Source organism: Triturus cristatus, chromosome 2_1 (assembly GCF_964204655.1).
Source record: "Triturus cristatus chromosome 2_1, aTriCri1.1, whole genome shotgun sequence".
Lineage (NCBI taxonomy): Eukaryota > Metazoa > Chordata > Amphibia > Caudata > Salamandridae > Triturus > Triturus cristatus.
The window spans coordinates 869649463-869673130 of NC_140581.1; the positions used below are offsets into that span (position 1 = coordinate 869649463).

Here is a 23668-nt window from a genome sequence, read left to right on the forward strand (position 1 = left end):
GACTGTAAAACATCACAGTTCTAAGCCAAAGGAGCATAAAACCGTTCCAGAGTAGGTGCCGCGCAAGTCTTCCGAACCGAAACGGTCGGCGCCGAAAGACCAACCTCTATCAGAAGAGCTATTTAAACCAGACCCTAAACAGAAAACTCTTCTAAAAGACCCTAAAACTGGTCAGCTGACTTTAGGTACAAAAAAGAGACCATTGGATACGCCTGTACCGGCTCCACCACCTAAAAAAAAGGGACATTGCCACATCTCACCTCAGGGTCCCTTCTCCACCTACTCCTCCACCACCTCACCACACCATTCTCCTACACCATCTCCTCCAACAATGGATGATGATGATGACACCTCTGATGGCACAGGAAGGGGTGCGGATGATGAGCCACTAGGGGATCCACCTTATTCCCCTGACTCCTGAGACGAATATAGTACGCCAGATGTCCCTAATGTTCCACAGAATGACATCTACCCCTCCAGGCTTTCCCTTACAGAGGAAACAATGGGTTTTCATCAGCTTCTACACAGAGCTGCCCAATACCACTGACCCTGTGGTAGAGGATTTCCTTATGGACACCTTTGATAACCCACAAAGGTCCACCACTATTCTGCCCATGCTAAAAGGAGTTACCAAGCATACACCTGAGGTATTTAAAGATCCTGTCAAGGCTAGGGTTATTAACCCCAGGATCGAGAAGAAAATACAAGGCTGCCCCAGCAGACCCAGCGTACATTAAGGGCCCGTACCACTAGACTCCTTTGTAGTCTCCAATGCTAGAAAGAGGGCCAACTCTCAAACATCAGGGGACGCTCCACCCCCGATAAAGATTCCAAACTCTTAGACTCCTCTGGCAAAAGAACCGCTTCGCAGGCAGCTAACATATGGCGTATCGCCAACACTCAAGCGCTGTTAGCCTGGTACGATAGGGCACATTACGACCAACTTGAAACCCTATTGCAACACCTCCCGGACAAATAGAAGGACAAAGCCAATCACCTTATACAAGAGGGGAAACTTATCACCAATACCTCCATTCGTTGCGCGCTGGACGTGGCAGATACCGCCTCCAGAGCTGTCAACACAAGTGTTCTCCTGCATAGACATGCCTGGCTACGCATTTCAGGTTTCAAACCTGAAGTACAAATTTCCGTCTTAAACCAACCATTCGATCACAAACACTTATTTAACCCTAATGTTGATTCATCCCTTGAAAAGATGAAGAAGGACACGGACACAGCTAAATCAATGGGAGCCTTGCAATCGCAAGCTCCCAGACGTTCCTTTTGTCGTCTCTCTTACAAGGGCACCTCCAGAGGCTACTCCTCTGACAACCCCTCCACCTCTTATAAGACTCCCACCCAGTCTACATTCACCAGAGGTTACCAGAGAGGAGGCTACAGAGGCAACAATAACAAAGGTAGAGGCAAGACCACCAACACCCGCTCTGCCTCCACCCCTACCCAATGACTTCCCACCGTTCCCCCGGCCTATTCCACTCCAGTTGGGGGAAGATTACAACAGTTCCTGCCTGTTTGGAGCAACATCACCACAGACAGGTGGGTGAGACAAATCATTCAATCGGGCTACTGCCTAGAACTCACCTTTACCCCCAAACATACCACCCAAACAGCGCCCACATTTATCACTGCTCAAGCAGGAAGTCGTCTCCCTCCTACAAAAGAGTGCAATAGAACCAGTTCCCCTGCACCAACAAAACACAGGAGTTTACTCTCTGTATTTTCTCATACCAAAAGGACGGCTCACTGAGACCTATTCTGGACCTCACATCCCTAAACCTCTACATACAGTCAGACCATTTTCAAATGGTCACACTTCAGCAGGTCCTTCCTCTTCTTTCACAAGGCGACTTCCTTGCCACTCTAGATCTCAAAGACTTCTACTTCCATATTCCCATATCTCACTGGAAATATCTCAGGTTCGTAGTGGACGGTCAACACTACCAATTCAAAGTACCCCCTTTCGGAGTCACCACAGCACCCTGGGTATTCACCAAGTGCCTGGCGGTAGTGGCAGCTCATCTAAGAAGACAGCACATTCACGTCTTCCCATATCTAGACGACTGGCTCATAAAAGACAGCTCATACAGTCAGTGGGTACACCACACTCTCGCCACTATTCAACTACTCCACGACTTTGGGTTCACAGTAAACCACGCACGGTTTCATCTACAACCGTCCCACATACAAAAGTACCTAGGGGTCACAATAGACACCTGAAAAGCGCTTGCTTATCCCAGTCCAGCCAGGATAGCAAGCATGCATGCCCTCTAAACCAAATTTCACCCTCAACACTCTCTTCCATCTCGAGTGTTCGTGCAACTCATAGGGATGATGGCCTCTTGCATATTCATAGTGCCTCACGCAAGACTAAAAGATACGTCCTCTCCAAGAGTGCCTAGCACGCCAATGGAACCAGGCTCAAGGTCAGTTTACAGATCTGGTGTTGGTAGACAGTCGCATTCACCGCTCTCTGCAGTGGCGGAACACCAAAAACCTTTCCAAAGGCCGACCGTTCCTAGAGCCAGTTCCGCAAATTGTCCTGTCAGCGGACGCATCACTCTCCGGCTGGGGAGCTCATCTTTTACATCACACCATGCAGGGCAGGTGGACTCCTCAACAGAAATTACTCCACATCAACCACCTGGAGTTACTAGCCATATTCCTAGCCCTAAAGGCATTCCAAAAGCAAATATCAGGCAAGGCTGTCCTAGTCCGCACGGACAACATGACAGCCATGTACTACATACAGAAACAAGGCGGGGCACATTCTCTACAGCTCTCTCATCTAGCACAAAGCATATGGAGATGGGCTGTACCGCAGAACACTTTTCTCCTAGCCCGACATGTCCCCGGAGTCCAAAACAACATAGCCGATCTGTTAAGCAGTCAAACGCAACAGATTCATGAGTGGGAACTTCATCCGCAAGTTCTTCAACCATTTTTCCAAATATGGGGCCAACCACACATAGACCTCTTAGCCACGCACTAAAACGCCCAATGCCTAAGCTTCGCCGCCAGATTCCCACACCCATTGTCCAAAGGCAATGCGATATTGATGAATTGGTCAGGCAGATTTGCGTACGCTTTTCCGCCTCTCCCACTCATTCCATTGATGGTGCGAAAGCCACGGCAACACTCACTGACTATCATTCTAGTTGCTCCAACTTGGGCCAGACAACCGTGGTACACCACATTACTGGAACTCTCTGTGGTTCCGCACCAAAAACTGCACCTCTCCTCTTAACCCAGAACCGTGGAGAGATCAGATACCCAGACCCAGCTCAGCTCAACCTTGCGATCTGGCTCCTGAGGTCTTATAATTTGGTTACCTTAATCTTCCCCCTGACTGTATGAACGTTATTAAGGAGGCTAGACGTCCCACCACTATGGCCTGCTATGCAGCCAAGTGGAAAAGATTCGTTATATATTGTCATAACACCATCAGTCCCCTAGATGTGTCTATCCAACATATCATAGGTTACCTACTACATCTCCAAAGGTGTAACTTGGCTTATACATCTATTAGGTTGCACCTCGCTGCTATAGCAGCCCATTTGCAAAATAGGCAACACGTATCACTTTTCAGAGTACCTGCCATCAAAGCATTTATGGAAGGCTTCAAAAGAATAATTCCTCCCAGAGTACCACCCTCACCTGTGTGGAATTTAAACATAGTTCTCACAAGACTAATGGGTCCTCCATTTGAATCTCTACATAAATGTGAACTACAGTTTTTAACATGGTAGGTTGCTTTTTAAGTGGCCATCACTTCTCTTAGAGTTAGTGAGCTCCAAGCACTAACCATTCAATCAATCGGGGGTTGGTAAAGTGCACTACTCACCCGTGAAGGTCTCAAGGCGGTGGGGGGGGGGGCAGCTCCGGCCAGTTGAAAAGCCAATTCAGGAACCTTTCTTACAAATACATCATTATAAGGTTGTTCTACGAACTAATCCTAAATTCCTCCCTACAGTTATTTCTCCCTCCCACCTCAATCAGTCTGTAGAGTTGGCAGTGTTCTTCTCGCAACCACAAACAGTAGCAGAAAGAGCTCTTCACACTCTGGATGTCAAAAGAGCACTGCTTTATTACATTGAGAGAACAAAACCTTTTCGCAAGACAAAACAGCTTTTCGTATCCTTCTCACCACCACAGAAAGGCAATCCCATATCAAAATCTGGGATAGCAAGGTGGATTGTCAAATGCATACAGATTTGCTATCACAGAGCAAAACGGATATTGTCAGTTCCCCCTAAAGCCCACTCTACCCGAAAGATGGGGGCTTCAATGGCATTTTTAGGGAACATTCCCTTACATGACATCTGAAAAGCAGCTACATGGTCTACACCGCACACATTCACAAAGCACTATTGTGTAGATGTGCAAACAAAAGCGCAAGCTAGTGTGGGCCAGGTTGTACTCAAAACATTATTTCAAACTACTGCAACAGATACTGGTGGTCGCCGCTAAGGAGGCGTACTGCTATGCAATCTATGCTTAGTGTGTGATGCTACTTACCAGTATGCATCTGTTCTTGGCATGTAGAGCTGCAGATCCACACACGCCCACCCACCTCCCCGGCTACCTTTATCTGTTCCAGTATTATCTCATTTAGATACAGCATACATGGGCATCTTTTCTGTTTCTCACAAAACTCCATTTCCCTGCTGGCGAAAAACAATATGAAGATGGAGCCGATTCCCATGCGCACTATCATCCAAAGGAGGAGTCCCCTATCTTGTGACTTCCAAAGACTTTTCCCAGACAAAAACAAGTGCAAACATCCGGGCCCAACACCAGATGGCGATCTATGCTTAGTGTGTGGATCTGCAGCTCTACATGCGAAGAACAGATGCATACTGGTAAGCATTTTCCTTATGCCAAGCAGCATGTAACGTAATATACATAGAAATGTGCAATACCCACCACAACTGACAGAGATGAAGTCAGTAAATAAAATTCTCGCCTAACCAAGGATGGCAGCCCAATGCAGTCAACTCACTGAGCTATTTTTATTAGTGGTAGTGTAGCTTATGTGTATGTAAATTAAACTTTGGCCGAACAAAGGATGGCAACTTAACCGACTCAAAACAGTAAGAGCAGCGCTGCGCCGCCGGCTAAGAAGGCGCATGGGAAGTGAATGGAAGTGGATGTGGCCTTAAGCGTAACACTGATAAATCTTTTAACCAGGTTTCATTCTCTGCACTGGCCCACCATCCAGTGATCCTGGGTAAATCACTTAGTCTCCCTCTTCCTAAAATAAAAACTATAAAACCTCCAAGCTCTCCAATTCCTTTTAGTGAAGCTTTTAGGGATTGATACAGGCTCTGGTTACTTTATAGTAGATCATATTAAGATTTTTTAACAGCCCGGAATAATTGTATTACTTGGCCTTTTCTAATCATGTTCTTAATGTTAAAATTTTGTGTTTAATGATAAGAACTTTCATGATTTATTTCACTGTTTATTATTTATAACTACGGGTTGTTAGCTTGCGGTCATCCAGATAGTGGGAACCTTAGGGTGGCATTTGAGCTATAGGCTTTTGATATTGCAGCTTTCGCCTCGCCGGTAGTTAAACATATGGCGATTTGCAGCAATTTCCAGTGTTTAGGGGTGAATCACTATGATGACTTCAGAAAGTTTTATAGCACATGATAAGATCTCTGTTCTTGATAAAGCCAGCCAGCCAGCTTGTTACACTTTTTTATCCATTTTTTTCTGTCTTTCCATAAAGAGGTGCTGGCGTTTAAGCTTTGTTTTTAGGTCGAGCCTAGGCCCAGACAAAACTGTGGCATAGCCAATAGGTCTCGCTTTTGGGACCTTATAAGTATTTAGTTATGCAGCACAATATCCTTGGTCCAACAACATCAACTTTTGCATGGGTAAACACTTATAAGGTTCCAATGGCGAGACCTATTGGCTAAGCCAATGCTTGTTCTATTGATGGCCGCTTCTATGCGGATAGTAGTTGGGCGTTTTCAAACCCAGATTGCTTCCACTTTGCTTGCCTATTTTTTATGAGGTTTTAAGTGATTACTCACTTTCTTTTTAGAGGTTCTGTGATCAACATGGCCTATTCAATCTCCTAGATTAGTTCCATGACCGCTTATGGCCTTGTTAGGTCATTTATTGTTTTTTTCCTTTTGATGTGGATTTTTTCTCCTAACATTGTTGGAGTTACTTTGTCTATCCTGTGGTTCACTGCACAGTTGTTCTCTCATTATGTGCATGGGACAAATGCCATTGGAATGCAAACTTTTTTGTTTCTCCTGTTGTATTCCTTGGGCAGTGACGTGTCTAACTAACCAGCATTCTGCTCCCATGGTTTTCGGTGTACAATCCTAGTCCATGATGTGGGACTTTTAGGGTTGAGTTAGATTTTTCCTTGGCTGTTCTTTCTTTTCAGTCTCCTACTCTTGTGTGGCAGGTGTATTCTTTAGCAGTCCCAGTTCGCAGTCCCTCCTCTGGGGATGGTATGGATTTGGTATCTGATTCTAAGTAAGGAATCTGTGGCTAGAAGTCTCCATCAGATGAATAAGTTACTTATCTTCGGTAACTCTATATCTCTGTAGCTTTCTGGACCGCTCCCGAAAAGCCTTCGGCGTCAACAACTGACAGTCAGAGCACGACTTGGGGTCGTGGTCACGCTCCAGGCAAAAGAGGCACACGCGGTGCGGATCTGGCGCCGACATCAGTTGATTACAGGAACCACAGGCCTTGAAACCGGGCATCCCTCGTGCACCTATTCAGAGTCGAAGACTCGAAACAAGAATTTGAGAAAAACGTAGTCAGAAAATGACTGAGGTACCATTCTTCCCGGATCTGCACTGGCTGGTGCAGAAAAAGAAAACTGACGTCAGCATGCGAGGGCAGTGTCTAAATAGCTGCCGCAGCATCATCTTGGCGACCACGATGCCAACGACGGACGCGGAGCCGACCGACGCCACCTTCCGACATGCAGAGGTACTGCTGACGAAAAACTTTCGGGATCCAGTCTGACACCTGGGGGTAATTCTAAGGTAAGGATTCTATAAATAACTAATGTTTCTTACAGATATATCGTTACCGAAGGTAAGTAACTTGTGCATCTGGTAGAGACTGGATCTAGCCACAAATTCCTTACACCGCTCCCATCTTCCCCACACTGTGAACTTTCTTTCTTTCTTTTGTACTGAGCCTGATATGGGATATTCCTTTTTGTGGATATCCTTGTTGTGTTTCAGGTTCTTACTGCTTAATATCTGGATGCTGCTCTGTCCTGTACGGTTGTATTTCTGCAGGCTATGTCTATCTCTTTGAAGTATGTCAGGACATTTCTGTTACTGCTTTCTACCCTGGATCTTTTTTTCGACCTATTGTAATTGTTGGCCTTTTCGTCTTGCAATTTTCATTCAGTCAGGATATGATACATGGTGTCTGTGATCTAGGCACACTGTTCTAATAGTCAGTTTCTATCTGTGGCTCCACGTCTCGAGCGCGCACATTAGTCACCGAAGAAACTGACGTCAGCGCGTCAGCAAGGGAGTCATATGGACTCTGCTGACGTCACCTCCGGAGGACGACGTCACTGCGGAGTTGCCTGGTACCTTCTGCCGGCGCGCAGGAGTACTAAGGGGAAAAAAAGTTATCAGATCCAGTCTGGAGCCTGGGCAGGATTCTAAGTAAGGAATCTGCAGTTAGATTCTGTCTCTACCAGATACAGCGTTACCGAAGGTAAGTAACTTACTCATTGCAACCTAAGTCAACTGACCCGCAAAAACAAATCCAGGACCTCCGAGTAGATCCACTTGCTGGTAGGTAGAGCAGAAATTGCGGAAGGTCATACAAGAATTGGTTCCATCAGAGTAGTGGGACTCCAGAGGTAACTGAGTGATTGAATATAGTACAGAAAACCATGGAGCAATGAGTATCAACAGTGTCCCACCAAGGGCTAGCACTTTTTTTAAACTTACGATTAAACTGGATCATTGGGTCCCTGCCCACCGACCAATTCTTAGCTCATCGCCAAGCCATGTGGTATTAAAATTGTGCACTCGAGGACAGCCTCTGAACTACAGAAAGGCGGTAAAATGGGTCACTTAAAGTTCGACAATAATAGTGATGATAAACAAGTTAATTACCTCTGGTAACATTCATTCTTCTAAGTTCTCTATATCTACTTGCTGTTTCTCAGCTTTAGAATATCCCCAGGATAACAGACTTGATCCGAAGAGCTTTAACAGCACTGGTCCTGTAAGTCAGTAGGTTGAGTTGTACGTGTCCACATTGGATCAGTACCACCCCACAAGTGCCAGAGACAAGCCACATATAAGCGTCATGCCTGTTCACTGACGTCAGTTCCTTGTCTCTTCACTTTCCTTTCCCTCTGACTTAAAGCATTGAGCAACTGTTGACAACAGTGTGAGCTCTAACTTAAGACCTTATTTCTTGTTAAAGAGGCCACTCCATACAGTGGGGCGGTGGGAGTGACGTGAGGAATCTGCATATCGAGTATACACCAGAAAGAGCATTACCAGAGGTAAGTAATTTGTTCTTTTGATGGATACTTCTAACCCCATATTCCTTCCCTTTAGAAGAGCTACCATAGCAGTCCCTTTACCTGGGTCTGTGGAGTGGACTCAGACCAAAACGTACTGCAGAACTGAGTAGGGAAAGTGACCTTCCATCCAGACATGGCTTTTGAAGGCAGTTGTGTGTTTTTGTACTTATGCACTGACACCCATGTCACAGCCTGGCAGATATCTAGAACAGGCGCCCCTTCTCGCCAATGCTGTTTTCCAAGGACACCATTGTGAGGAAATGGGTAGTGTGGTTCCGTGTCAGTGTCAACGACCCCTCATTGATAGGCTGAAAAGTTGCTCTGAGAGGTGGAAATCAAAAGAATCTGGTCTCTGGTAGAGATTTGGCACCACGTCGGTGTGTTGGAGATGCAGGCGATTCGCTTTGCACTAAAGGACTTCCTCTCGTCGATCAAGGGGAGGGTGGTTTAGGTTCTCACTGACACAACCACTGCCATATGGTATTACAACAAACAGGGTGGATTAGGGGCCTGTACTAGAAGGCTCTGCGCTCTGAATCTTCTGGACACTGGTACAAGTTGTGTGGTAACTGTACTTCGGACCAGTTAAAGTGCAAACTGTCAGATGTTTTGTTTGTTTTGGCTGCGGCTCAGTGCAGTGAGCACTGTTGAAGGTTGTTTGTCAGCCCTTTTGGCTCTTTTGCTTTTACCGGATCATCTATCCTTGTTTAAATCACCTGTGTGATGCATCTTCTTAAAGGTTTAGTTCACATATTTGCACCCAAACCTTTTGTGATGCTGCGGTGGTACCTTAATCTGGTTATCCCTTTCCTTGTGTGTACCCCATTTGAGCTGATGCTCAGCTGTCCTATGCTTCTTCTGAGACTTAACACAGTCTCTCTCATTGTGATACCTTCAGCTCATTGCATGAGTGAACTTCAAGCTGTGACTGTCTCAACCGCCATATGTACTCTTTCTTTACAATTTGCTATTATGACCCAGGGTGGCAATTCTGCCAAAGGTTGCGACTCTTTTTCTTGTCGGACTTCATCATGCTTCCGGCATTCCTTGCTCTGCCCCTCACCTCAAAAGAGGAGGAGACACTTCATTGCTTGTACAGCCGTGAGCTTTTACATTGATCGTACCAAGGACCATTACGTGGACAATCAGCTCTTTGTGGGAAAAGAAAGGCAAGACAGTGCCAACAAAAATATATTGAGGTAGATAGTCTTCTGATGTGCTACACATTGGCCAAGAGGCAACACCCAGAATGTCTGAAGGCTCATTCCCTCAGAGCAAAAGCTGCTACCACTGTGTTGCCACGTCAAGTTCCTTTTCTAGGCATTTGTCATGCCGAAATATGGATGTCAAGTCATAGGTTCATGAAGCACTACTACCTTGATAGTCAAGGCTGGTGGGAGAAGCACTTTGCCCGCCTGGCTTTACAGGACCTTTTGGTCTGAAGCACTCCACAGACCCACCACCAGAGGAGATTTTCATTTGGTAGTGACGAATCTGCCGTTAAAATGATCTATTAGAAGAACAAGTTACTTGCCTCTGGTAACGTTCTTTCAGGTAGAAGCCCTATATGACTGCAAATTCCTCACCGCCCTCCTACTTTCCAGTTCCGTGGAATGGTCTTTTTTTTTTTTAACTAGAGATGGTGCATACATGCTGCCCCAATGTCACTTCCACTGTAGGATGAAACAAATGCGGAGCCGCATTACTTCACCTGTTGGTACTTGGGAGCAATGCTCAGAAAAATCTCTGAATCCTTTCTGGTGCTTGATGGATTCACTGGGTAAATAATCTGCTATTAGAGTATCCATCAGAAAGGCTGTTACCAAAGGTAAGTAACTTGTCTTCACCATCTTTTTGAATTTCTGACTTGTGTCCTTCCACTGCTCACGGTCAGGTAACGATTTTTTTCTTTGAGAGTGCATATTTTCTTGCTTGCTCTCTCATATGCTGCTTTCCCCCTTCAAATACCTGCCCCTGCGGTCCATTTTACTACCTCCTTCCTTCACCCCAGCCTGTTGCTGTGATCCACTCCAGCCTTTTGTTTTTTTCCCACACAACTCGGTCTCAAGCCTATCTGCTGCTTCACCCACTCTTTGTTGCTTCCCCTGAACCACTCCTCTATTGTTTCCCCACCCCTTCTCTATTGTTCCCCCACCCCTTGCAGTGATTAAAATATAACTTTTGAGAGAGAGGGAGGGGGTGGGGGTGCTGGCCCAGCAACTATTCGAGGATGTAGCTGTTGTCATGGAACAGTAAATATATATAAATTTTTTAAGTAATTAAAATGGTGTGCATGCCCACTGACGGATGCATATGTCATCACCCATGGATGCGTCTGCCAGTGTCTTAACGAGCATGTACATCTTCACGTCATAGCATCTTTTTTTGTGCCAGTGCTGCACAGTGTTAAAAAACAGCGTTAGTAAAGCCAGTAGGTCAAAGAGGCACGACATATTGGCGTTTGCCAATATGTATATATTTTCTTAATTAAGTAATAGGAGCTCAAAAAAATTTTTGGGTACTGCAGTGATGAAGGAAAGCTGCATCCAATTTCCACCACGTTTCACATCTGCCAGATGTACTGGAAATGTAAATGATTATTTTGGTAGAAATAGTTTTGTGAAAAGCTCTTGAATGTCAAATTTTTCTCAAATCCAAAAAGATTGGTGTGCTTTGGAAAAAACATTTTAATTGGTGTTTTTGCCTCAGAAACAAGTTGATTTCAAGCATGGAGGTGATTGTGTTTGTGAGAAGTTGGCCTGGTATATGATGTCCACTTAGGTAAGTGGGCACCTTGCACCAGTGCAGACAACCCTTATGGTGATTTAAGAGGTCTTAGACAACCTTAGAAAGCTCTCTAAGTGGTAGCTGTGGAGAGCATCCTTCAGGCTTAGTCCAGAAGGAGTGTAAAGCAGCTTGTTTTACAATCTTATATGTATAGATTAAGTGAAAAAGAACCACACAAGGTTTTTATAAAAATATGTATTTATCATATAAAACTCTCTAACACATACAAATATCTCCTACCCGTAGATATGCACACAATACTTTGCAAAGAAATGCAGTAAATAGCAGATAATACACAGTGGACCCCGGGGGGGGGCCAAACCATATACTAAGGAAGTGGTATAAGGACCACGACGGAAGTCAGGACGATGCAGAGAGGACGTAGAAGTGCTGGGGACCCAAGGTGAGAGACTAGGAGCTCCATGGAGGTCGTGTGCAGTGTGGGAACACAACCGCATTTTCCGTGTAAGTCGTGGGTGGACTTTTAAAGATTAAGGACCATTCCCAGTGGACCATGAAGAAACCCCATGGATGACATAAGGTTGGAGAGCCAGCCCACCCGTGGATACACTAGTACCCACGTTACCTACACCAGGGAAGCCGGGTGCATACGTGTGAAGCGGTGTCAGAAACCCGCGGCCAACCCAATGGAGGACTTCAAGAAAGTGCCGCTGCTGGAGGAGGAGAAAGTTTCCGGTGGAATCCGAAGATGGATTCTAGATGAGGTACCTGCAAGAAGAGGGGACAGTCTGTCACTCAGGAGTGACCAGGAGACTTGGAAGACAAGTGCCCTCCGATGTCAGGTGTTGCAGGAGAGTTCACGACCTAGACTCTGCAGCTGTGAGGACCAGGTGACTCTGAGGAAGACCAGGAGCCGTGCACGAGCTGTCCCACGAAGGCTATCAAGTGCTGAGGGGTTGGCGTCCGGCGGGAGCACCAACAAGCCTGGGCAAATGCAACCAACACAGGAATTGAAGAAGGAGCAACTTCAGGACCAGCAAGGTCCAGGGGACTCACCACAAGCAGACGAGTCCGGGCAGGCCCCAAGCAATCAGGGGAGCCCAAGAGAAACAAAGGTGACCCTCAACAGGACCCACAGGCCAGTGGCACTGGAGTCACAAGAGGACCTTGAGCAGCTCACCAAAAGATGCAGGCCACGGTGCAGTTGATGTGATGTGGGCGAACACTTTGATCACCGGAGCTGCTTGAGGTTGGGGCTACTTGGAGCCCGAAGATCTTGGAGGAAAGAAGCCAACAAGCCTTTGCAACTGCAAGATGACGCGGTGCACAGGGGTTCGGTTATTGTAGCCCCCACGGGGGATACTGGCCTCAAACTTGGTAAGAGGGCAGAGCAGGACTCGAGAGCTGTGGGCAACCACTGCCTGTTTTGCAGAACCTTTCGGATTACCGAGGAGCTCAGGATACCGGTCGACTTAGTTATAGTGCCTGCGAATGCACGGAAGTGACTTCTTCATTCAAGGGAGATTCCTTCAGGTGTCTTAGATGATTGACAGGCCTTGGAAGGTTTCTGTATGATGCACAGACACAGACGATGCAGCAGACTGGAAGGGAGAGGAAGTCGAGCCCAAACAAAGTCCAGCGAAGTCCAGAGTGCACAGACGGTAGAAGAAGTGATGTCTGTTCGGAATCTTGTCCCACGACGAATCCTGGGACCCACCCACAGGTGAGCCTTTACCTATGGGTGCGTGCCTCAGGTAAGGGTTGGGACGATTCAGGGGACCCTCTCAAGGGAGGGTTTGGACAGGGGGCGGTTACTTCCATGTCCTTTGTCCCATTTTGCACCATAGGACTAGTTTAAACTGGACTAGGCACGGGGACACCAAATGTGCCCCTCATGCAGACTTAGCGGTGCTGTCAAGCACACCCACCCGGTCCCAATACACTAAATACTGTCTGGGAGGTGGCTCAGCAGCAGGAGGGCAGAAATGTGTCTTTGGTCTGCAGCACCCATTTTGTGCTGTACGTGTCTAAAAGGTTGGCATCGGGAACACTGAAAGCCTAACTGAGGGCTCTTCCGTGCTTGGAATCATATTCCCACACCATTTACGGTGTGGGGGTACGATTCCAACATGTTTGATACCAAAAATGATAGGATTCGTTACAGCCAGTTTCGAGATGGTCGCCGTGTAATTACATGGTGCCCATCTATATGTTATATTTCTGCTTCACTGACAGCCCAGGAGAATGGACTCTGTAGGCTGTAGGGGTGTCCTGTTCATGCAGGGGTACCCTCTCACTTAGAACCAAGCACCCTGCCTTCAGGATTGTAAAGGCCTGCTATAGGGGTGACTTATAGGTTTTAAGTGCAGTGAACCAAGATATAGGAAACCTATATCTTTAGTAAGTGGTGTAAGCACCAGCTTACACAGGCTGCAATGGCAGGCCTGTAGTTCCATTTTGAATGGTCTCCCATGGTGGCATAATGCTTGCTTCAGCCCATGGGGAACCTCTGGCGTACCTATGCCCTGGGTACCTTAGTACCATATACTAGGGGCTTCTAAGGGTACCCCAGTATCCAATCTGGGATGTACCTAAGTACTGAACACAACAATTTAAGGGAGAAAGTAGATAGACTGGGGTCCTGATTAGCGGGATCCCAGGCAGACTAGTCAATAACAGCTTAGCACCAGGCAAAAAGTGGGGGTAAACATAGAAGCATATCCTACTTTCCTACAGTGTTGAAAACCTATATGGCTAGTATACATTGAGTGGGCCCGAAGGTAATTTAAAGGAGAAGGTGATTGAGTGCATTGGAGGCTTAGGTAGTTGATTGGTGTATAGTTCACGAGTTGCATGTAAGAACATGAGGGGTAGAGAAATTGCCATGTTGTCCCTTAACTGTGAACGTACGATAAACTTTAGCGTTATGCAGAGTTGCAAAGGTTTTTTTCTTAACCTTTAAGTTCAATGGAAAACATAGAAATTTCACAAAGTTGCAAAATGTTATGCTTCACATGCATTTGCAAAATTGTATGCTTTACATGCATTTGCTTAAAAAGATCATGGATTTTGTCTTACTTGATGGAGCAATAGGTTAACATTTCTACATTCTAGCCTGTCTTGCATGGCAAAAATTGAATGTTCTGTTTAAAAAAGAAAATTTAACTAGTGAAATAGAAGAGTGTTCATTTAAACGCAGAGGTTTGCATTCGTGCTTGGGGGACTTTTGCGGACTCTAGCGGCACCTTGCCCTGCCTCACCTACGTGTTGCTTGTCTCTCTTGGGTCCTGTTGCCTGCGTGTGTGTGTGTCCCTCGCCATTGCTGCCGACGCCACTGCGTGAGGAGGACTTCAACTCCCAGACGCCTGAGCGCCCGGTGACGCTACCCACGCGCCTGGAGGCGCACAAAAGATTGCGGCTCCCTCCGCGTCGCGGGACACGCGCGGGCAGCGCCGGGCTAAGCCCGGGCAAAGGGCGGGCCCTCTGTGGCCCTCAGAGGCCTGAAGAGGCTGGGCTGGCCCAGAGACTCTGTTCCTACGAGACTGCTCACTGAAATATAGATACACTCAGTGAGTTGTGACACATTATATTGCTTTTGGGAGATTGTTTTCATTTTATTCTGGTTATATTTGTTTATATATATGTAACTCCACCAGTTGATGGTGTAGCTAATAGTACAATTCATTAAGCTTTGTAATTGGGCTGTTGCCTTTTATCAGTATGTTGAAACAGAAGGCTCCTTCTGGGCCACGTACTATGGATAATTACTTGGTGCAGGTGGTGAGCAAAATAAATACTGAAAGGCGTCAGTCATTAGGGATAAGTATTTCTTCACCACCGGTAACCCCTACTCAGGGTCCGTCAGTTCCTATATCATTGGATGAGAACAGTCGATTTAATACCACGAATGTGGATATCTTAGCTGAGGGACCGCCTGATCTTGAGCAGACCCCCCCCTATTTTAGTGGATTTAGATAATTGCCCTGATAAGGTACTACAATGTTCCCCTACCCCAGTAGCACGGGCAGTTAGAACATGTAGGAAAACTCAAAATAAGAAGGGGGGGACACGAACCGCAAGGAAGCGGGTAGCCTCACCATTAGAACAATCTGAAATAGATGTGGTTGCTAAGTCGAACAATGGCAGTTTAGATGTTGATACGACAAAGAACTTAGCGGATATTATTGACTTAAAGATCAGAGGTATTATATACCCTCTTGTGTCAAAGATCGAAGATTTAACGGCAGAAGTCGCGAGACTGGGTGGACTTCTTAAAAAGGCCTTGGAGGAACCAGGAAGAGTAGCTACTCCCACAATTAATAGTAAATGTAATACCCAGAGTGTTCTTTCTATTAAGGCTACAGGCAACAAGGAAAATGTCATAGCTAACCCCATAACACCTAACGTGCCAACCCATTGTGACAGTCAGGTTATAACTGTTACTAAAAATAACGAGGGCTGGGAAGAAATTAATAGAGGATACGTCACTAACCTCCCGCCCGAGTGTGCACCATATGTGGTGGTATTAACAAATGTTCCACCACTAGAAAATAGGGGTTACCAAGAAACACATGACTCTTTAAAAAATAAAAGTTTATCATGGTTGCATAGACAATGCGGTTTCCCGTTAAACTTCTCTGACCAAGTCCTGACTACCAGGAGAGTTAAATGGATAGGGAGTTCTAAGAAAAGCTTGAAGGGGGATTGTGTGATTGTAAACTTTAAACATCCACAACATGTTGCCACTGTCCTCCTAAGAGCTGCATCCCTTCCAACCTCTGATGTCAATGTATGCGCTCGATCGTTAGGTTTCTTTTATAGCCATCTTAATAGCAATCAACGCGAGAGTAGCGGAATTATTACCCACCGGCTACTTTTAGACCTCATTTTGGTATCCCAACCCAAAATAGATTTCATGCCCTTAGCTCACTGGACTCTAATGATTGACTTTTATAAGAGAGTGAGATGTACCCAGTGAGGACTAAAGGCTTTGGTGTAGATGACTGTGTTGATAAAAATATATTTACGGTCGCACCACCCACGCCCCTTTTGATTGAGGAAGAGATCGTTCATGAGGGTCTTGTGGATTCATGTAACTTGGGGCAATCTATTGGGGGGGACACTGTTACTGAATATGTTACTAGCCCTGCTACCAGAACAGGCACATGTTCCAGATTGGCCTGCTGGAATGCGGTTTAAAATCTAAGGGCAGAGACCCAGGCTGGGAAACTTTTATCAACAAGTATGACATCTTGTGTTTCCAAGAAACCTGGTGCAAAGGAGATGTTGATTATGAGGGATTCGTGTCATATAACCTGCCAGCCCGGGGAGACGGACCAGGAAGAGCTAAGGGGGGTTTACTCACACTTATATCGGTTCATCGTAGAATACTGGTGAAAAAGTATATACCGGTAGGTGACCTTGTCCAGATGTTCTGGATCTCTGAAGGCAAAGGTCGTAATATCCTTCTGATCAACTATTATAACAATATATTCGACAGCACCAGGGGTAGAATAGTAACAGATTTGGCCAACACCATTGATATTCTGAGTTCGGAATCTAATGTTGTATTTGACATAATTTGGTGTGGGGACTTTAATACCACGTTGTGTGAATTGTTACCTTTAAAGGCATGTGGGGTCACTAATAATGCTGGATGGGAGGTACCGCACTTTGGACATGATACTTATGGGGAAATTCTGAATAAATTAATGGGATGTCATGACCTAGAAATATTGGATTGTTGTAAGGATGGAAACGGCTTGCCCATCCCTACATTTAAAAATTGGCGTTCTAATTCAGTGATTGACCATGTGTTAGTATCTTCTAGTTTTGTCGACTGTTTTGCCCCACTGGAAATTGAAATATCGGCGGCAAGTGACCACAATTGTATTATCATGGCCACGTCCTTATGGGAGGAGGGTGATATAGAGGTGGGGACAACAATTGATAATATAGAAGCTTACCGGGCCAATGGGGTAAGACTCAGGTGGGTGGGTGAGAAAGCTTCAGAATTGACCACATCTATAATAAAGGGGAATTTGGTAGACATTGTCTTTATTTTAGAAAATAGATTCGACCATGAGCGGGTCTTATCTTGTTTTAAAGGGATCAACACTGCCATTGATGATAAGTTTACCGGTCGTAACAGGGGTTGTTTTAGAACTGGACCTGGCTGGTTTGATCATACCTGTTCGGTAGCTCTGACTAGCCTCAAGCAGGCTTTAGCAATGAAGCCCAGGGACAAAAATTTAGTTATAAACTTAAGGCTAGATTATAAAAACGCTATCAAATCTAGGAAGGGGGTTCTACAGCAGCAAGCTTGGGATTCACTTAACCAAGCTGCAGAATTTTCTAATTGCACATTATTGTGGGCAACGGTTAACTCCCCATTCCTCAAAGAGACCAAGGTACCCGAGCTAACATCAAACGTCTCCAGCGAAGGCTGGATTACTCACTTTTCAACTATTTTTGACTCTGGCAAAACCAATGATGCTGGTTCATCTAGTTGGCCTATTTTGCCACTTGATATCTCTGTGGATGAGGTTATTAGTGGGAGTCGGGAGAATAAGGGCGGGAAGGCTCAAGGCCCGGACGGGGTTCCGATTGACGTTTATAAAGCCGCACCTAAAGTCTGGGGTCCCCTGTTGTCCGTTGTTTTCAATGCTGCTGTCTGTATTGAGCCCCCTCCAACCTGGGGGGAGTCTATTATCATCCCAATTTATAAGAAAGGAAGCAGGTCTGATGCAAAGAATTACCGCCCTGTCTCCTTATTGGACTCCTCTATAAAGGTTATGAACAGAATTAAGCTCGTAAGACTGGAAGAATGGGTGGAACAGGATGGTATTCTGGCAGACAGCCAGTATGGTTTTAGGAAAGGCAGGGGTACGCTTGATCAATGTGTTAATTTAGAACTGTTGATCGGGAACTACAGTGACGCAAAACCCGGCCTTATGTACCTATGCTTCGCTGACTTAAGCAGCGCTTTCGACATGGTTGACCACTCAATTTTGTGGCCAACCTTGTTGAATATGGGAGCACCGGAGGGTATAATATTTTTTCTTGCCAGGATGTATGAAAGATTAAAAACCTGTGTGCGTTTTGGCAGGAAGGGAGAATGTACCCCAAACTTTAGTGTCAAACGTGGTATTAGGCAGGGTTGTGTTTTAGCTCCTCTTTTATTTATTTTATTTATTAATGGAATTGATGCCATTTTAAAGGAAGTGAACTCAGATGCTCCTAGGATCAATGGTGTCTCAGTGCCGGTGTTATACGCCGATGACGCTGTATTGTTATCCAGAACTCCTGTAGGATTGCAGCGGTTGATGGATAGCTTTGCATCCTTTATTAAAGATAGGAAATTAGTTATTAACAAAGAGAAAACGTACACCATGACCTGTGGTCTAAAGAATCCAAAACAGACCATAAAAGGGTATTTTATTGATAATGTAAAGGTGCAACAAGTGGATAAATTCTGTTATCTAGGTATTACCTTTTCTAGTGATAAGAAGTGGACTTATGAATGCAATTACATACGCAACAAAATGGCTAGAAATGCCCACGGCATCTTTAGATTTGCCGCTAAAGTTGGGGACCGTAGGACCGGGGACATGCTTAAAATTTATCAGGCCAGATGTATAACAATTGCATTATATGGGGCAGGAATTTGGGGTTATTGTTGCGCCCACAATCTGCAGCTGGAAGAAAATTTCTTTCTTAAAAAACTTTTATGCTTGCCCGCATCGGCCTTCAATGCTCTGAGTCATCGGGAATTATCTGTCAACCACCTACTTGACCTTTTATCCCTTAGGCCTTTGATGACCTGGCGGTCTATTTGGCTGAAGGTTGAGAAGTCTTTTACTAGATCTATTATCCAGGACTGTTTGAAACTAGACAAATTTGTAGCAATACCCTGGATCAAATACATTATTGTGTATTTTTCAGATATTTTTAACCTGAACATTGTAAATGATCCCAAAGCAGTTTTACTGATCCCCAAAGTCGAGTTAAAAAGGGTTTTTCTGGCCTTTGTAGAGAGAAAGAGGGATGTTGCCGCTGGAACCCTGTCCACTGTCACGTTTTATAACAGATATTTATCTACGGATGGATTTCCTGTCTATTTAACCTTGGTCACAAGACCGTCGCATACATTTGTGTTAACAAGACTCAGATTTGGAATGGCGCACCATTTGGTGGGCCATCCAACAATGAAAAAACATCCATCTGGGCCCTGTAGATGTGACGGGATCTCCATGCAAAGCACATTGCACTTTATGCTATTTTGTAAATTGTATTCTAATTTTCGCATTGCCCTTCTCAAACCAATGTTTGTTAAATATGGAACACGTTCAGTTGAGCAAGCAATGAAACTAATTTTTAATTTGCAATCTGCAGATATTTGTTTTTATACTGCAACCTTTTTAAACAAATGCATCAATTCCAGGAAAAGTATGTGTTTTTAACAATGGGTGCTAATGCTCCCTTTTTTTAATTAGTATTAATTAATTTATTGTTTTAATGTATTGTTATGTCTACTATAATCTGCCCTTTTATTTTTTCTTATCATGCCTGTGTATTGTGCTTTTATGGTCATTAATTTGCACCGAATAAAGCTTAATTGAATTGAATTGAATTGAATTGAATTGAAGAGTGTTCAGTGAGTGCGGTCCTGGGGTGATATTTTTGTATCTTAATAATTGGTCTGCCCATGCACAAGTTTAGGGTGAATAAACTGAGACATGTCTTTTTTTTCATTTTGAATAGAGCAAGTTTGTCGATTTTGATGAAAGAAAGCGAAACCTGTTGGAAAGATGCAAGGAATTAATGAGAAAAGCAAGACAGGCGTGTAAGCTTGGTCCTGATCAACAAGTTCCTCAAGAGTACCAGACCGTGAGTGTACAGATATGAAAAGCATTCTCCATGTAATATTTTATACGTGTGTACATTTTAATTTTTTTTTGAAGAATTTGCCCTTTATGTAGAAAAGCCAGAAAAGGATTCGGTACTATTCCATGTAGTTAAATATTTTCATGTTCCCGTTTCCTAGAGATAAAACTTGATTACATTAATTATTTTGTACATCTCGTTCAGCACTAACTGTTGAATTACCACATTTTTACAAATAGTCTTTAACATAATTGTCTTTTACCCAGTTGGCATTCGATATCGAAGATCTTTAACTGTGGTTTATCTCAGGAATTGTGAGATTGTGGAATCTTAAATATATCACATTGGACCTCAAATTGAATGTACTGGTAAACCCAATGGGGCCGGTCCCTTCTGATTATAATTTGCGATCTTTCACATTGAGTTTCACTATATAACACCAGGAGAAAACATGCGGGAATCGCTGCCTATACACAGACTGCCAAATCGTTCTCAAAAAACGCGCAATTACTGCTCCACTTTCAATTGGTAATTGTGGGAAAATAACATGGATTATTCTAGGGCACTTGTAAGGAGTCCCCTAGCGGTTACCATTGATAACTACCTCTGTTTTATGTTAGAAGCATTATTATAGCGCATTTCCCCACTGTGTGCTCCCACCTCGCCCTTGTAATCTCTTGTCTTTCTCCTTGGGATTTAGTTCATGTGGCCTGTGGACATAGTTTTTGATTGTGGGTTTTAGGGTCGAGCCTGCGAGTGCATGCGCTAGCGAGACAATGTTGTATACAGAAAAGGGCTTGGAGGCCACCTATTGCTTACCGTTTGTTGTCTTAGCGTCACTTTTCTTTACCGGCTCCGTAATTGGCTAGTGCACCCGAAACGTCACTTCCGATGCTGTTCGCTTATGTGTTTTAATGTTAGACTTTTTGGAAGAACTGATCCGTCTCTTTTTAACCGACGTTACTCTTTACATCACGCATCTAAATACTTCCAGACGTTTTCATGAATATGTTTGTCTGGCTGTTTAAAGAGTATGACGTTTAAGTAATGTTGTTACTATGTAGATAATCTTTACACCGTCCACCTGCTCAAGGTCAACGTTGAGGTAATATTTCCACAGGACGCATCAATATTTCCAAGGGTTTTCAGTCATTTTTACTTTGTGCGTATGATCACTGTCTGCTTTGAAAAAACCTTTTTAGTAGGCAGTAAAGCCTACCAAAAAGCAGATTCACATTTAATTATGAACACAGAATCATTAGCGTTACACCGGAAAATGCTTTTTTGGCTCACTCACATGTACTCAGCTCTGACATAAGGTTTAAATCGGTCGCCTAAACATGAGCTCGTCTTAAAACAATGCGGTGCACCGCAAACACAAATAATACACACTGAGTAACAGCAACATAAATAGTAAATTTTGGCGCATGATGTAAACATTAACTCAAAGCTCAGCATATGTTAGTGCGCCACAAAATAATTTAGAACTAACTCTAATCAGTTGTTTACCATAATTAAATGGTTAAAAGGCTAATGTCAGGCCCTTTATGTTCCACTAACAGGTTCAGTTCAAAGTGGGCAATCTTCACAATGACCAAGTAAAACATGACATGCACTAGCGTAGCAAGGAAGCCATGGTCCCTGGTGCAAGCAGGACTACTGTTAGAGTCCAAAATATACAGTAATTATCAGGATTCAGTGGGCCCCGGTGCCACTGCACCTGCTGCACCAATGGTAGCTTCGCCCCTGATTACATGTAAACGTTTGCAAATATTTCAACATCTGGTGGAAATATTATCCCTCTAGGCCGTTCTAGATCACAGAACTGTGGAAAGATTACCACCTAACCACTGCAAGTGTTTAGGGACTTGGTAACCGCATTAGTCAAAAGCTGGGCATATTCATGAAAGCCATTGGACATATTTAGCTACTCGGCATATGTATTGCTTATGCTCGCATTAAATATAACGTGTTAGACCTGGCATCTTTTGGCGTGTTTCCCCTGTCTTTTTGCTTCCTGACCTCCTGGTTTTGACTCTGGTTGTGCTGGTTTAGTGTCTCTGCGCACTTTCTCACTGCTGTTCAGTGTTAAAGTGCAAGTGCTACTATTGTAAATATGGATCGGTGTTTCCATGATTGGCATATCTGATTTACTGTGAAGTCCCTAGTTAAGTGCACTGAGAGTGCCAGGGCCTGTAAATCAAATGCTACTAGTGTGCCGGCCACCCGCATGAGTAGTATCTCAGTCCTGCCACTGCAGTGTCTGTGCTCAGTCTCTACTGCCATGTCGACCTGGCAACTGCACCCACTTACTAGGCCCTAACCTTTCCTTTTATTACATGTAAGTCGCCCCTAAGGTAGGCCCAAGGTACCCCTATGGGCAGGGTGCAGTGTATGTGAAAGGTAGGACATATACTAGTGTGTGTGACATGTCCTGATAGCGAAATACAATGTATTTAGTTTTTCACTATTGAAAGGCTGTCTATCCCATAGGATAGAATGGGAGATACTTTGTAACATCTTTCAAGTATAACTTCCCATTGGGATAAGATTGAGAAATTGAGTTTAGTATGCCTGAACTCAGAATGTAAAAAAATGCAAATTTAGTAAAGATGATTTTTATGTTGTGTGTTTAGAAAGTGGGTATTTTCTTGCTTGGCCTTCCTATGTGCCTCTGCTTGGTTATGGATTGACTGTCTGGCTTTGGAGGGACAGGTGCCTGGGATGTGCATTCTCTTCAGACAGCCACGGGGGTAGTGTTGAGGTGTGTCCTGCCTCTCCTGGATGAGTCAGGGCTGGGCTGAATAGACCTGGGATGCATTTAGAGTATTGGGAGGTGATTTCCTCTTTGCAGCTGAATAGGCCTGTTTTGTCTTGACCAATGCTGTCTCCACCTCCTGCCGGGAAGCTGGGCCAGAGAGGACAGAACTGGTTTCGACTGAGCACAGACAGTCTCTGCCACTAGAGAAGAAAGGGAAATGAGGTATAAATATGGGGACCCAGCCCCCTGAATTATTTTTTCCTCTTTTGGACCAAGAAGACTGCCAAGAAGAAGAGATAGAGAAGCTGTGAGGAGGAACTACCACTTTGCTGTGTGCTTTGCTGTGTTGGCCTGAAGTGCTGCTTCTGTCTTGGGTAGTGAAAGGACTGGACTGAATTTCTGCAACTTCTTTGTGCGAGTTTCCCCAAGAGCTTACCTCCGTTCAAGAAGTCTCAGGAACAGCAAAGACTTCAGGTTCATCTATCAGCACTGGAGAAGAAAAAGCAACCCAACGCTGCCGCTGCTGGCTCCGTGTCCCAAAGGCACCACAGAGAGCACCGCCGTACTTCGCACCGCAACCCTGGTCTCACCAGCGACGCCATTCGCCGCGCTGACTGAGCCGCTGCTTGCACCGTGACCTATGGACCCCGCACTTCGCACCACCTCTCTTCATGCCGGCGCTCAAGTATCCCCGTCGAGGACGCTCACCTCCG

General features: G+C 44.8%; 1 protein-coding gene across 1 annotated transcript in view; it reads left to right on the forward strand.

The window, feature by feature from the left end:
* Positions 1–23668, forward strand: part of SMC5 (structural maintenance of chromosomes 5) — a 680994-nt gene that overhangs the window by 399286 nt on the left and 258040 nt on the right. Inside the window, exon 18 of the mRNA XM_085633014.1 lies at positions 20072–20197. Coding sequence (XP_085489140.1) covers positions 20072–20197 — 126 coding nt within the window. The remainder of the gene's footprint in view (positions 1–20071; positions 20198–23668) is intronic.